General features: G+C 34.8%; 1 protein-coding gene across 1 annotated transcript; it reads right to left on the reverse strand.

The window, feature by feature from the left end:
• Positions 1-230: 230 nt before the first annotated feature.
• LOC150038012 (uncharacterized) lies at positions 231-1,459 on the reverse strand. Its single transcript, XM_090311109.1, has 4 exons — positions 1,450-1,459; positions 1,177-1,337; positions 944-1,063; positions 231-884 (listed from the first exon to the last, which is right to left on the reverse strand). The coding sequence occupies exons 1-4, from the start codon at positions 1,457-1,459 to the stop codon at positions 231-233; spliced, it is 945 nt and encodes a 314-aa protein (XP_090167235.1).
• Positions 1,460-16,572: the final 15,113 nt, after the last annotated feature.

Here is a 16,572-nt window from a genome sequence, read left to right on the forward strand (position 1 = left end):
GGTTCATCCATTTTCAAGATAAAAAAATCAATGGAAAAATCAATTCACCTACACTTAACAAGACATCCTTAACTATGCCTAGAGATGTTATGTATGACCTATCAGCTACAAACATTAGTTTTTGTAGGCCATTAAATTCTCTGTCTTCATAAACATGGTAAGACATAATATTTATTGAAGCACCTACATCTAGTATAGCATGCGTAATGATTCTTTCTCCTAGTAAACATTCATGGATTTCTACATTTTTTAAGCATATCTCTCTTTAACAAAGCAGAGACATTCTTGCTAACGGTTACTCTATCCTCTTCCTTTCCTTTTCTTTTCTTAGTACACAAGTCTTTCAAAAATTTAGCATACCTAGGTATCTGTTGAATAGTATTAAGCAAAGAGATGTTAATTTGTACCTTTTTGAAGATCTCAACAAGCTCTAAATCGGTATTTTCTCCTTTAGGCCTTGTTAATCTACTAGGGATTGGTGGTTTAGGTACATAGAGTTCTACTTTAGGAGGAGAGTAATCACATATTTCGGGAATAATGGGAGTTTCCTTTGGTTTACTTACCTTGCTCTTTTGTTCAATTATTACCTTTTCTTGCTTCTTTGAAAGGGATTGAACCAAGTTTGCATCTTGAGAGGAGAATGAGGGAATCTCCTTTCCACTCCTAAGAGTTATTGCACTTACATTCGCGTGCTTCGGTTGGGCGGGAAGCTTTCTGGAGGACTTGCTTTCTAGCTTGCTTACCACGGTTGCTAGTTGGGTTATTTGAGTCCCCAAATCGGTGAAGCCTTGTCTTGTTTCTTGTTGGAATGATTTTATGTCTTTTTGGAGTGATTTAGTTTCTTGTTGCAATTGAATGTTGTCTTTTTGAAGTTGATGTAGTCCCTGTTTAAATTTCAAAGAGTGGTCAACTAGTGATTTTACAACATTCTCTAAAGACATACCTGAGGAAGATTGGTTTCAGTTTTCAAATTGCCTTTGAGATCCCCACTTGAAGTTAGGATGATCTCTCCACCCTTGATTATGGGTTTGCCCATGTGGATTGTACTTCCCTTGGAAACCTCCTATTGCATTCACTTGAGCTTGTGGACAAGTTTTGGAAGTATGTCCGGCCACCTTGAGCAACCTGTATAAAAAGAGACACAAGATTTGAGATTTGAGTTCTAAGCTCACTTACCTCTTTGGATTGAGCAATGTTGTGGTTGAGAGTCCTTAATTCGAAATTCTGAGAATTTTTCGCCATAATGGATATGAGTTGACTAGCTTCGATAGGCGTCTTGTCAGTTAGAGCCCCTCCGGCGGCAACATCAATGTTGCTCCTCTCCGATGGAAGCAAACCTGAATAGAAATATTAGATAAGATATTGTTCAAAAATTTTATGATGAGAAAATAAGCACAAATTTTTTTATATCTTTCCCAATATTCATAAAGTGACTCTCCTACAACTTACTTAATGCCATAAATTCCTTTTCTAATATTATGTGCCTTAGATGCAGGGAAATTTTTTTTCTAAGAACTTCTTTTTCAAATCATTTTATGTAGTGATGGATCACGCTGGCAAATAGTACAACCAATCTTTGACTACATCCCTCAAAGAGAAGGGAAAAACCCTAAGATTAAGTTGCTCTTGGATACCCCATGCGGGCGTATTCCATCACATATCAGATGTAATTCTTTCACATGTTTGTGTGGATCCTCACCAAGTAATCCTCAAAATGTAGGCAAGAGAAGCACAAGTCCCAGTTTAAGTTCGAATGGAGTGGTAGTCTCTAGGTACACTATGCACAATGGTTGTTGGTTATAATCCAGCTCCGTAAGCTCTCACAAGGTTTGCTCCCTTGCATCCCCCATAATGTTTGATTGAGTTGGTTCTTCTTCTTCTTGTCTTAGCTCTTCAAATTCTCCTTCTTCTCTTCTCATTCTTTTCCTTCGAAGTCGCCTCTCCTCGCGGAGAATATTTACAATCAAATCACAAAGTACACGATGAGAGGAGCAGATCATGCATAAAAGAAAATTTAATCACACTAATTATTTTTGGATTTATCGTTTCTCTCAAATTTTTTATTATTATTTTTTAAAGGAATTCAAAATTCAAGTACGCCAATTACATGGCTCCCCGAAGACGGCGCCAATTTGTTCAGTCCAAAAAATGATGTCGTTAGTTTCAAACTTAGCCCTAAACAAATAAAATTTGTAAAACACATACAACTACTAATACTAACATGTAGTAATAATGGAAGCACGAGGTCGATCCTTAGGGAACCTCTTTTGACTAGCAAACTTGACTCTTGAATTCCAATTTGGGGGGTGGGGGGTTGTTGAATTTTTAGAAAAAAAATTAAAACTAAAACTGAATTGATATGAATTTTGTAAGAGACCAATCGTAGAGAGTATAAAAGAATTCTTTCTAAGATTTCAATGTAAAAAAACTTGGGAAATTATGTTGGTTAGTCTAATTCAATCATTGGCTTAATTGTACTCGTACAATTTAATTATTCCATAACTCATTAGAGACATGCTCTAATGTCCCAATTAGTCAATTAACCTAAACTTGTCAACTAATCCTAATTTAGTTCTAAGATACTTCCTAAAGACATTTCACATCAAATTCCTAAATTGCATTAATTCTAGGGGTTTCTAGGCTATGACATGCTTGAAATTCTATACAGTCAATTCAAGAATGATTTATTTGAATGTTCAAAACTAGTCATACTTTCAAGAAAATAGGGAAAATTCCATTTTTTTATTCAAGATTTCTAGTTCTTGCAATTTCATTACAATTATGCTATAGTGCCATGTAATTTTGCATACAAAAAACTAACAAATTTAAGGTGTCAACTCATTTCTATCAGATTTTATTGAAATTAAAATCAAGAACATTCAAGAACAATCAATTATACAAGATGAAAATACAAGAAAAAGCCTCAGAATTTACTAACCTAACAATTTCCCCAAGAAAGAAGATTGCCTAGCCATGAAGTGGTAGATTCTTGAAAAATCCATTGAATCAAACAAGAAATTGATACAAGAATTGAAAAAATTATAGAAACTACCCTCAGAATCGTGAAATCGGGCCTCTCTATTGTAAAAAAAATGGGTCTATCCTCGTGAAAATGGATAAAAACTGCTATTATATGAAAGTTATAGTGTTGCAACGATAGTAGGAAGTGTTGCAACACTCTCTTGCATAGGCATGCACATTTTTTTTATCTTTCTATCAAAATCTGTAGCATTGCAACACTACCTTATATATCAGCATTCTATCTTGACCTTTTAATGACAGACAAACAATGACAGACAATAGAATACAATGACAGACAAACATTGCTCGGTTTTGACTTCTTTGGCTATATTTTTTGTCCTTTTTAATCCAATTTAATCCAATTTTTTTGTAATCATTCTAAAATGCTTCTGGGACTATATTACCTATAGAATTGACATATTAAGCAAATTGATAGTAGAAAATTGAGGGAGTTATGTACTAAAATGTAGATTTTTTCAAGACTCATCAATTAACCCAATTAAATAACACTTATTTAATTTTAATTTGCACAATAATTAAATAATTATTTATACATTAAATCTAATTTAATGCATATATTTAATTATTATATACATCCTATGTACATGTGCAAAACATCTCTATTAATTAATTCTTTGTGAATCTGATGCACCTGAATTTTTCATTTTAATTATCGATCATATCCATAATTGTATATTCATCACATTAATATATAGCTTCCTGATGACTAAAATTAGCCGTCAAAGACTTGATGACTAAAATTAGTAGGACGCAATATGCGATGCATGTCTTAGGTTATGCGTTGTTTATCATGCGTCAGTGGTCATGCGTCGGAATGAAAATATGCGTTACTCTTATATGCGATGACCATGCATTCCTATCACAAGTTTTGTTACGCTCTCGCCAAGTATAACGAGAACGCGAGTTTCTTGGGTGATCCGAGGTATAACTCAGGGACTTATAGCTAAAGGATATGCGGTGGATGAATAAAAGAATGATGGGTGTGATAAGCTATAAACTACTCCTACTCCTAACTAACAGACAAAGCAGTGGAAGTATGAATGAGAGGTAGAGACACGACAACTGTTGACGCGTAGTAAATGTATGGAAAATAGATAAAATGTGAGGATGTCTTCATCGCAACCCTAAGCTTAACCGCAAGGGCAACCCCAGCCAACGCAAGCTATGAGATCAAGCTACACACACTTGTGCCTAATTCTAGGACACATGCGATGTATATGCGAAGTGTCGAGAGGCCTTATTCCTAAGTCTCTATTCCTACTCACGTGCTCCCACATGTAAACAAGATGATCGCATATCACCGTATCCTACTTCTTGGATGCATGCAATATCCTCTCCGTAGAGTGCATATGTTGTGTAATAGCAAACAGAGCTTATCTCTAAGTTCCCCATTCTTGCTTGTGCATTCCGATCCGCTCTCTCGAGTCTTAGATTTGGGTTTAGACTACTTTTCCAAGTATGCCTAAATGATTAATGATGCTCTCATAAGACAAGGTAATCGCATAAACCTGGTTGACGTAAGATTATTCCTATCTCTTGTGAATACTTGCTTACATTGCTTAATGCGACCAACTACATACCCTCCCAGGCAGTTAGTTGTTGCTGACTTTACTCATAGATAAGCCTTGCATCTGCCTATAGACAGACGTTGCTACAGCTTCACAATAAGTAAATAAGGTTTTCTCACAACACTCACGCAACGCACACCTCCCGGTAGTTTGCTACATGCTTCATATTCCTATGTCGCATGATTAAGTATGCGATACTCTAGCAATCTCACTAAGTAATGCAATGAATGTTAAAAATGCTAAGTAAAAGAAGATGGAGATGGAATAGAAGGAAACATAGAAATGCATTGATCACAAGATGTATTAATTCTTTAAGCCAAAATGTAATACAATACAATATAAGAAAAGAGGAAAAATGGAAAGATAAGTTGGATGCAATGTCTTGCTTCCGACGGATGTGTATCAAGGCTGCCGGTGATGCCATGGAAGGGCGGTGGAGCTGACTCTCTCGAGATCTAACTCCCATAAAGGCTCCGGTCTTCACTCGGAATAGATGAAGGAGATGAAGAACTCTCAAGCTTTCTTCTAACGCTTTGGTCTGGATCATAAGGATCCACCCAAAGGTAGAAACTTGGATGATTTGAAATTCTGCTCATCGGATTCTATTTATAGAGCTTGATCGCCAACATCATTAATGGACCTGCTCTGATTCTGACATTCGCAGCGTGTTGGTTTTTTTCTATATCTCTGCTGCTAACGGCGTGGTAGGTGAAATGTCAACATCATCTTTTGATTCTCCCGAGATATGCGTTAATGTTTCCATTCCACCAACCTTGCATTCATCTCGCTATTATGGTTATCATCATGTAGCCGCAATCTTGCAATGACCGCATTTGCTTGATTACTGCAACTTCTATGCAATGACCACAATCGCTTGACGATCGCAACTCCTATGTGATGGACGCATGCGGTCGATTACCGCAACACCCATGCGTTGATCGTATGTGTTCACCTTTACGATGGAGAATTTCTTTGCATGCAATCGTCTTTGCAATAGCCCGGTTTCCGCGTATGCATCCGCTTCCTGCGTTAGCTACAAAGATAAACAATTGAACGCATAATAACGCATAATAGTGGGTTAGCCAAGATTCTTAATGCTGAATGACATAAACTCATTTTCTCATGAATTCCTAACATATTCGCCGCATATTCTACTTAACAACCCTCATAATTTTAAATAAAAGTCTAAGATGACATGCATTTCTGCTCGTCATCTCTTCCTCAAATTAATTTGAACAATTCAAATTATCCCTCTTATGTATGAGATTAAATTGGCTAAACTCATTAACCAAATTAATCAATATTCATTAATTGTGGTTCCAACACTCTTCTCATTACAGTTATATTTCTGTGTCCACGAATATAGATCAATACTAGCAAGTTAGTCATTCATGAGTGTTCGTAACTCCAATTGGGTCAAATTACCATTTTACCCTTGGATTACCTCTGACTCCTTAAGTACCAGTGCTCCTCTAATGAACAACTTGTTTATGGTCTAACCAATAAACAAAAACCTCTCTCAGGCCAACGAGAGGGTAGGGCCCTTATTCAAGTCCTAGAGACATCACTTAAGGGAATACTCATCTACTTACCCTTAAGGCAGGAATGAGTGAATTTCATGTTGTATCATTATGTTCCCAGCTCCCCACTCGGCCTTGTCCCCAAAATGGTAGGCATATTGGGTCAGCGAACTGGCCATCCTTACCCATGTAAATCAAATGACAATCCCTCATGAACGGGAGTTCATAATATAAGACTAAGTCGCTTAAGTTATCCTATTGAAATAGAAACCTGACTAGTTAACGGTGTTTGATAACGTGTCTTGCGATCTAGTCTTATGCAAACTCATTACATAGGATAACTTTGATAACGTGTAGAAATACAAGTTATTTATATTGTTTTATTTAGATATTGCAGCTAAAAGAAAGGAAAGTTGCATCAATTGTATAGAAATTAGCTAAGAACTGCAAGAATTATAAATTGTCGTCAATACACCCACTGACACCATTACGATGGTAGAAAAGAATATTTCAAGTCTGTTTTGTAGGAAATCAAGTCACCGCATGCGTTCATGGCTCAAGATAAAAAGAACAACGCATCTATGTCGCAATGCGTCAATCATTCAGGAATGAATAGACGATCAACACAATGACGGTGCATGTGACAATCGATCAAGAGCTAAGCGATCAACGCAATCTCTACCGCATGCGGTAATAAAAAAACAACATCACATGCAGGCAAACGATTGAAGATGTAAAGAGCAACGCAATTGCGGAGGATTCTGATCATTGTGCATTTCTGAAGGGATTGATTGCGTAACAGAAGGAATATTCACTCCACCATTTCCGGAGTTGCTATAACAATAAAGTGGGGACCACAAGTCAGAGAGTCAAAGCTAAGTCTATAAATAGCTCCGGCCATTCCACTGAGAAGATATACTTGAAACAGGCATATTTTGATATTTGTATATTGAGAGAGAGACTGGTCTAAAGAGCCTGATCGGAGAAGATCTGGGAAGATTTAAGAGACAAGGCTGAGAGGTGAGTCTAGGGCAAATCCTTTCAATCCCCGCCATTGAAGCTCTATACCAAGGTCACTTCTACCGGACGAGCAAGCCCGAGAGGGAAGCTCTTCTCTTCATCCATTCCATACGCCGGCAAGTAAATCCACTGTCCAGATCTGTGTCAAGACGTTGGCACTCTTCTGTATTTATTTCTATCTCTTTATCATCAATTGTATTCATCTTCTTAGTCTATCATTCACACCATGTATCAGACGCTAAATATTAGTGTTGAATGTCATGACCATTTCCATCTCCATCTTTCTTTCTATTTTCGTTCATCTGTAATTCGCTTTTTCCACGATGTTTTCTTAATCCCTTGGTTATTAGCATGAATCTAACAAGTAAATTAATCTGTGTTAAAGAAATAAACATGTTTAACTAAAGCATGCTAGACGACGTCTTCACCTGTGAGAGCAGAAGTGAATATGCCATTCCTCCTGTCGAGAGAATGTTGGAAGAATGCGTTAACTAAAGCGAGAAGTACTTCCAGAGATAGAAGCAACCTTGCGTTCATTATGTTCATCCCTGTTTCACCACAGAGATGTGGGAACACGGCCGAACATCGAGAGGTATACGCTAGTACTTCTAGAGACGGAAGCAACCTTGCATTCATTACGTTCATCCCTGTTTCACCACAAAGATGTGGAAACATGACCGATCACCAAGAAGTGTACGCCAAGGGAAAGCGGAACCGTAGTTATGTCTTTAACGCAATTAATAACTTGTGATGTTTATACTAGTTATCTTGTCTATTTTTATTTCATACATAAAGACTTGTCACCGCATAACACGACCCTTTGTATAATCTTCACAGTCAGTCTCAAACTCAGTATCATGTATCATGTATCCTATATCTTGTATCATAATAGCTTAGGTTTACTTTTATCGCACTTTATTTTATTACCGCAACTTTAAATACCTATATAAACACAACTTTTATTAATTGAAAAACCCCCCGGTCGCATATATCATGAACGTAATGCATTAACTAAGCAATCTCTGTGTTCGACCTCGGATCACTCCGAGAAACTTGCGTTAGAATTATACTTGGTTTCAGCGCAAGGAAACTTGTGACGACGTATAGCATACTACAAGCATTCCATTAATATCGTATATATCTAGAAGTAGTATCGCATAAAGTATGAATAAGCATATCACAGCATCCACATTCCATTTCCATCCCAAGTCAACAAGTTTATGGCAACATGAGCTTGCATGATTCACATCCATCATTCATATTTGCCCACATGCTTATTTCAAGACCACCAAATTTTGTGTACCAAACTCACGTGTCACCTAGACGAACACATTGGATCATTATGTTTGTATCAATTACAAAGTGGGTTGTATTCATAATGTTAACAGGATAAGGTATCCAGCCTTATCCCTATACTATAGACCCTTTAGGTTATATCTTGAACATTGATCCCTGTATGTCTTCCCATACAGTTCGAGACTCATAAGACAACCTTGGATGTTAGTTTATTGGATTTAGGGTTATTAAGACAAAATAGATAACAATAAAAACAATAATAATTATTGATTTAACATCACATAATTTTTTATTGGTGGCGTTTAATTAATAACATTTACTATATACGAGTTTTAGGGCATAAAACCCAACATCTTCAACCTTTGTAAGAGGAAGAGGTAGAGGGATTTCTTTGAGAGAGTATAAAGAGGATTTTCTTTTGGTGACTAGGTTAAAATTACTAAATAAATTCTTGCCCTAATGAGGGCCATAGGGAAGAATTTCTATGGAGTATGGGTTAACCCTTCTCTAAGTCTTTCCTTTTTTACTCTTATGCTAAATTAATCAAATAACCTTAGCACCTCAACTAAATAATGATATATATTAAATTCAATTTAACATACTATAGTTAATTAATAAATATAAACAACCACATGTTTATATACATTCATCTCTCTATAAATTTTCTTAATCAATTAATTAACTAATAATCAATCAATAAGTAACTATATTAAATCATATTTAATATAGAGTTAATTAACATAAATATCATATATCTATATGTATATAACTCTTTAGGAATCCAATTTCCATAAATCTGGTATTTGAATCTCATTCAAATATATCTCTCTAACATAATGTGAATTATAGATCACATTTATAAATAATTATATATTAATCACATTAATATACAATTTTCTCAATTGATTTTAACAATTTAAATCATTCCTCATTAATATTCTTTAGTGAGCTAACAAGGGGATCTTATAGACCTATATATCAGAAGCTCCAACGATATGAGATTAATTGGCTAAACTCATTAACCAAATTAATCAATATGTGTTAAATGTGGATACTCTCCACTAAAGACCTACAGTTACACTCTTCTCATTGCAGATATATTTTTGTGTCCACGGGTATAGACCAAGAACAACAAGTTAGTCCTTCACGAGTGTTCATAACACCAACTAGATCAAATCATTGTTTTACCTTGGATTACCTCTGTATCCTTAAGTATCAGTACTTCTCTAATGAACAACCTGTTTATGGTTCAACCATTAAACATAAACCCCTCTCAGGCCAATGAGAGGGCAGGGCATTTTGTTCAAGTTCCAGATGAAGGAAATCAGATATGAGGATTTCCATGCGCAGCGGAAGGATCGTTCCAAATTTCATTCAAAATTGAACATAAACGATTACAATACAAGAACGGAAACTAACAGGTCATACACAACACGAAATTACAACATGCTTACAAAGAATATCGAGGGATAGAGTATGCGTACCTTTGAAGAAACATTCTTCAAATTCCCTATAATCAATCTACAAGTGTTCGCAGCAACAAAACCCTCGAACGTAATGACCGATGCAGCACGATCACCAGCACAATGATCATGAACCCAACGAACAACTTTTGGCTCCTCGAAACCAATCGAGTTAAGTGAGGACAACACCATAATAGTTACCTTGGTATTCTCGGTGTGAGATCCAGGAGTTGTGGGCTCTATATGAACTTAGTTTGAGGAAGAGACTGAAGGACAACAATCGTGTAGACGATCGAGCAAGTGGAAGATGATACAATCTATCGTATAGACGATGTGCTTGATCGTGTAAAAGATGGCAACCTATCGTATAGACAAAGCCACGCGATTACGACCAACTAAATGACTATCGTATAGTCAATGCTCCACGATCGTTTAGTCTCTCTATTGCTATCACTTAGTGAAACACTTTCACTTGATAGCTTTACCGTGAGTACTTTTCGAATCGAGTAACTTTTTAAAAAATAAGAAAACTTTTTTCCTTTTATCTCACGGTTACCATAAAACCACCAATAACCTCCCACTCAGTTGGTTATTAGAGAAAAAGAGATAATTATTAAATAATTAATATTATTATAAATAAATATGATAACCAACTTACCATATTATATTTATAACCTATAGTTTTAATATTTATCTCATGAAATGTACAAACCATAGTTCTTTTTCAATTTTATGGTACGTAATGTAAATCATATTTACATTAATCCTCCACTTGATGTATCTCATACATCACACCAATTATATCATATATAATTGAATTTCCTTTTGTTAAATTGCACACTTCAAACTAACCCCAAGAACTGATTCTCAACTTGAATTCATTGAGCTACCAAGGGGACCTTATGGACCTGTAGCTTGAAGCTCCAACGGTACGTGAATAACTAAACTCTTTAGTCACAGGATCCACCATCCGTTAACTGTCGGGCACTCCACTAAAGACTGATAGTTGCACTCTCTTCACTGCAAATATATTTATGTGTCCTTATCAACCAATCGATAGTGCGATAACCCTTCACAGATCTCTCGTAAGTATAGCTGGGCCAATTTATCGTTATGTCCCTGTAGTTACATCTAACTCCTTAAGTACCACTGATCCCTTTAATGAACATAAGTCATAGTTCTACTATGACTGAGTCCTCTCTTATAAAGAGAGGTTGTGGCTACTATGTTCAAGACTTGGAATCAACCCTTAAGGGAGTAATCTATCTACTTACCCCTACTTCGGGGAAGGAGTGAATTCCATCTTGTGTAACTGAGTTCTAAGCTCCTTAATCAGACAAATCCCAAAAAAGGTAGGCTTGTTGTGTTAGCAATCTGGCCACTCTCACCCATACTAATCAAATGACCGCCCTCAAAGATAGAAGTTCCCAAAATACTCAGGATTAAGGTCATGTTACCTATGGTCGTTTAGGATAGATGTAAGTCTCAAGTATCAACGACTTTTTATAAAGAGACGAATCATCTCGTGGTCCGGTCTTATACAAACTCTTTGTATAGGACACCTCCGCTCGTATGTCTCCACATGAATGGTCAGGACCAGATCATCTGTAATAGTTCACAATACTTGTAAACCTCTACAAAGTGAGCCGTATCCGTAGTGTCACCAGGATAAGGTATTCCTTCTTTATCCTTATACTACAGACCTTTTAGGTTATCACTTAAGGCATGATCCACTTGTATATCTCATATACATTCTTAAGTTTACATACAATAACCATGAATCTCTGTTGATTGGATATAAGTAAATGCAAATAAAATAACTCTTATTTTATTCATAACAATGTGTACAAAGTTTACAAACTACGAGACTTCGGGAGAATTAGGACATCAATCCCAACACCAGAAACACCACTTAAGGGAACACATCTACTTACCCTAAAGTAAAAAAGAAATGAATTCCATCTTGTATTATTATGTTTCCAGCTCCCGCTCGGTCTTGTCCCCAAAATGGGAGGTTTATTGAGTCTGCGAATTGGCCACTTTCACCCATACAAATCAGACGACAATCTCTCATGAATAGGAGTTTATAATATATTTAGGATTAAGACTAAGTTGCCTAGGTCATCCTATTGAAATAGAAATATAACTAGTCAATAGTGTTACATCTAATGGTTACTATTTCGTGGTCCGGTCTTATGAAACTCATTGCATAGGATACCCCTATTCGCATGTCACCTACATGAACGCGTTGGATCATTGCGTTTGTATCAAATAAAAAGTGGGTTGTATCTATAATATTACCAGGATAAGGTACCCAACATTATCCCTATACTATAGATACATTATGTTATAACTTGAACATTGATTCCTATATGTCTCCATATACTGTTCAAGTCTTATAAGACAACCTATAATGTTAGTTTATTGGATTTAGGGTTATTAAGACAAAAAAGAATACAACACAATCAATAACATTTACTGAAATAACATCAATAACTCTTTATTGATGACAGTCAATTAATTATATTTAGTACTATGAGTTTTAGGGCATAAAACCCAACATGTGGATCATGTTTAAGTAATAACCTAAAAGGTCTGTAGTATATGGATAAGGTTGGGTGCCTTATCACGGTGATACTACAGATACGACCCACTTTGTAATTGTTACAATAATTGTAAAGTGTTACAAACGATGTAATCCCAATCATTCATGTGGAGACATGCGAGTAGAGGCATCCTATACAAAGAATTTTTATAAGACCGGACCATGAAATGATTAATGTCTCTTTATAACGCCGTTAATTGAAGAGATTAACATTTCAATAGAATGACCATGGATGACTTGACCTTAACACTGAATAAGTTGTGAATTCCTGTCTATGAGGGCAGTCCTTTGATCTGTGTGAGTGAGAGTAGCAAAATTCGCCGACTCAATAAGCCTATCATTATGAGGATTTGTCTTAGTAGGGAGCTAGAAACATAGCTACACAAGATGGAATTCACCCATTCCCATCTTTAAGGTAAGTAGATGAATTGCTCCCTTAAGGGCTGATTCCAGGTTTTGAACATTAAAGTCTCACCCTCTCACTAACCTAAGAGGAATTAGTTTATAATTGGATTATAAATTATTTGTTCATTAGAGGGATCAATGGTACTTAAGTAGTTAGATGTAACTATAAGGGTAAAAAGGTAATTTGATCTAGCTATAGTTACGAACGATTCCTAAAGTCCAAGTTACTGGTGATTGGTTATATCCATAGACAGACAAATATATCTACAGTGCGAAGAGTGTAGCTATGAGTCTTTAGTGGAGTGACCTGCAGTTAATGAATGTTGATTAATTTAATTAAAGAGTTTAATTAATTAATCTCGTATCATTTGAGCTTCTAATCTGTAGGTCCATAAAGTCCCATCGTTAGCTCACTAAATGTAAAATAAGAATAAATTATTTTTTTAATTAATTTGTAATGTTCAAATTAAATAAAAGAATTAATTGTATAAGATATAATTGGTATAATGTATATAGATACATTATAATATAAAGTTGATTTTGAATGAGATTCAAAATTATACTTTATAATATGTGAGAGATAAATATTTGAATAAGATTTAAATGTGTGATTATATGAATAAGATTCATATAATACTGTAGGTTATAATTAATATGAATGAGATCAGGGAGTTAGAAACGCAGCTTCATAAGAAAGAATTTACTTCTTCCTAAGGTAAATAGAGAAATTTCTCCTTTAAGGACAGATTCCGGGGCTTGAACAATGTGGCACCACACCCTCTCTTGGCCTGAGAGGGGTTTTGTCATAGTTGGACTATGACTTATTGTTCATTAGAGGGATTAATGGTACTCAAGGAGTTAGATGTAACTATAAGGGCAAAACGGTAATTTTGGCCCAATTGTACTTACGTTGGTTAATTTAGTTAAAGAGTTTAATTAATTAATCAAGTACTATTGGAGCTTCAATCTATAGGTCCATAAGGTTCCCTTGGTAGCTCAAATGGGATTAATGATAATTGATTAATTTTGGATTAATTTGAATTGTTCAAATTAATAAAGGAAATTAATTATATGAGATATAATTAATATAAAATTAACTATATGAGATAATAAAATGTATATGATACTATAAAGTTTTATTTGAGAGAAAAAAATATTTGAATATGATTCATATAGAAACTATAGGTTATACGAAAGATTAATAATCTACAGGGTATATTATATGTGATATAATATAAACTACAGGTTATGCGTTATATTTGATATAACATAAGATTTGTTTATATATATATATATATTTACATTTAATTAAATTCTTTTTAATTTAAATTAAAGAATGGGGAGAGAGTTATTGTAACTCCCTCAACCACTCTCTCAGATAACCAACGTGAGAGTTGGTTTCACATTAACATAGAAAAGGAGGACACAGAATTATAGACATTATGGTATCTCAAGATCTCTCTTGGTGTGTGAACTCTGTGAATTTTTCCTCTCAAACCAAAACTATTCTCATCTTCCAAAATTAAAACAAAGCCCACACACTCTCGTCGATTCTCTCACTCCAAGAATATCGAGGTAACCCAGTGGTGGTGTTCGGTTGTACAGTTCGTGTTTTTTAGGAATGAGTTCATCCTGTTGGAAAAACTTGTAGTAGATTGGAGAGGAAGCGAGAAAATTTGAGTCTTCAAAGGTAAGTTGTGATTCTCCCTTCGTTTCTCCCTTTTGTATTGTGAAAAGCATGTTGTATGTATGAATGTTTATCGTTTTGTTTCATTCATCTATGTATTTTATATTATTCTGTAAAACTAAATTGTGAGACATGATGTCTTTCACGCTTCCACTTCAGTTTTCAAGACCTTCAGAAATAACTCCATTGGGAGTTATTTGTGAAGTAGTGGAGGGGAGTTATAACTCCATCTCCAACTATTTCATCTTCTCTCCTGTAAAAGAGAAGGAGAACTTTTTTTGAAAAAAAGATATTTTTTTTCGTACATAGCATAGAAAAGAGAAAAAGTTTCTTTCTGAAAAAATTATTGTTTTCTCTCACAAAAAAACTCTCTCTCACAAGAACTCTCCCTACGAAATTAAGGAGTTCACATATCCTTGATTCTTTTCCTGAGAATAGCGAGGAAACCTAGTGGTGGTGTCCAAAGGTGTTTCCTGTTTGTGTTCGTTTGGGTTCGAGGGAGGTTTTTACATTTCAAGTGTTGGTGATTGTTTGGGAGTTCGACGCACGGAAAGGAATTACAAGAAGAAAAGTTTTCAAGGTTAGTTCCTCTCATCCATTTTTTCCTGTAACTAAAGCATGTCGTAGATTAATATGTTTATCCTATACATATTATGTATTTTTCTCTATTTTCAAGTTTTCCAAAATGAATTACACTGGCACATGCATTCACACGCTTCCGCTGAGTAATTCAATTTCTTCAATAAACTCAATTCATTTTTTTTAGAATTATAATATATATTATGTAATGTATTATAAATTATATAATATTACAAAATAATAATTATTTTTTTTTAACATAAATCATATTAAAAAATAAATTAGAATAATTTCTTGTTAACTAAATATCGGCGGATAACTACAACTAGTTTATACAGTATCAAAAACATTTTAAATAATTGTTTAAATTAGAATCATAATTTTTAATATGTTACCAAACATATTTGAAAACATGAAATACAACTCTATTTCCATTGAATCTTTTATTTTCAAATTTTCTACTAAATAGACCCTTAGTTATTTAAACATAATAGTATTTTTATAAATAATTTGAAAACTATAATATTTTTATAATATGTTTTTTAAGAACTATAATATTAAAAAAAAAAAAAACTTTGGAGGGTGTATCCCTTAAATATTAAACCAATAAACATATCAATTTATACTTTCATTTATATCTCGTTTGAAAAATATCGAATGAGATGTATGTTGAAGTTGATGCCCTAAATCTCATTGGATCCTGTAATTTGTAATTGTAATGTATACACAATTCATTTATTTAATCGAATATGAAATTTTTATTTGACATTTAGTAGCATTAAACCCACTTTATAGATGTTACAATTGTTGTAAAGTGCTACAAATGATCGGATCCTAATCATTCATGTGGAGACATTTGAGCGGGGGTATGAGAAGTTTGTATAAGACCAGACTACGAAATGACTAGTCTCATTATATAACACCGTTCATAAGAGAGACTTACTTTTCACCAGGATGACCATAGGTGACATGACCTGAATCCTGAGTGAGTTTTGAACTTTTGCTTATGAAGGCGGTCTTTTGATTTGTATGGGTGAGAGTGGCCAGATCGCCGACTCAATAAGTCTACTATTTTGGGATTCGTCTGATTGGGGAGCTGGGAACATAACTACACAAGATGAAATTCACTCATTTCTCAATGTCAAGGTAAGTAGATAAATTACTCCCTTAAGTGCTGATTTCGGAGCTTGAACAATGTGACGTCACACCCTCTCCTAGCCCGAGAGGGATTTGGTCATATTTGGACTTTGACTTATTGTTCATTAGAGGGATCAGTGGTACTTAAGGAGTTAGATATAACTATAGGAGCAAAACGGTAATTTTGGCCTAGCTGTTACGAGCAATTTGTGAAGGGTCATCGTACTGTTGACTGGTTATATCCAATGGA

This window comes from Benincasa hispida, chromosome 2 (genome assembly GCF_027475165.1).
Source record: "Benincasa hispida cultivar pf3 chromosome 2, pf3_genome.v1.1, whole genome shotgun sequence".
Lineage (NCBI taxonomy): Eukaryota > Viridiplantae > Streptophyta > Magnoliopsida > Cucurbitales > Cucurbitaceae > Benincasa > Benincasa hispida.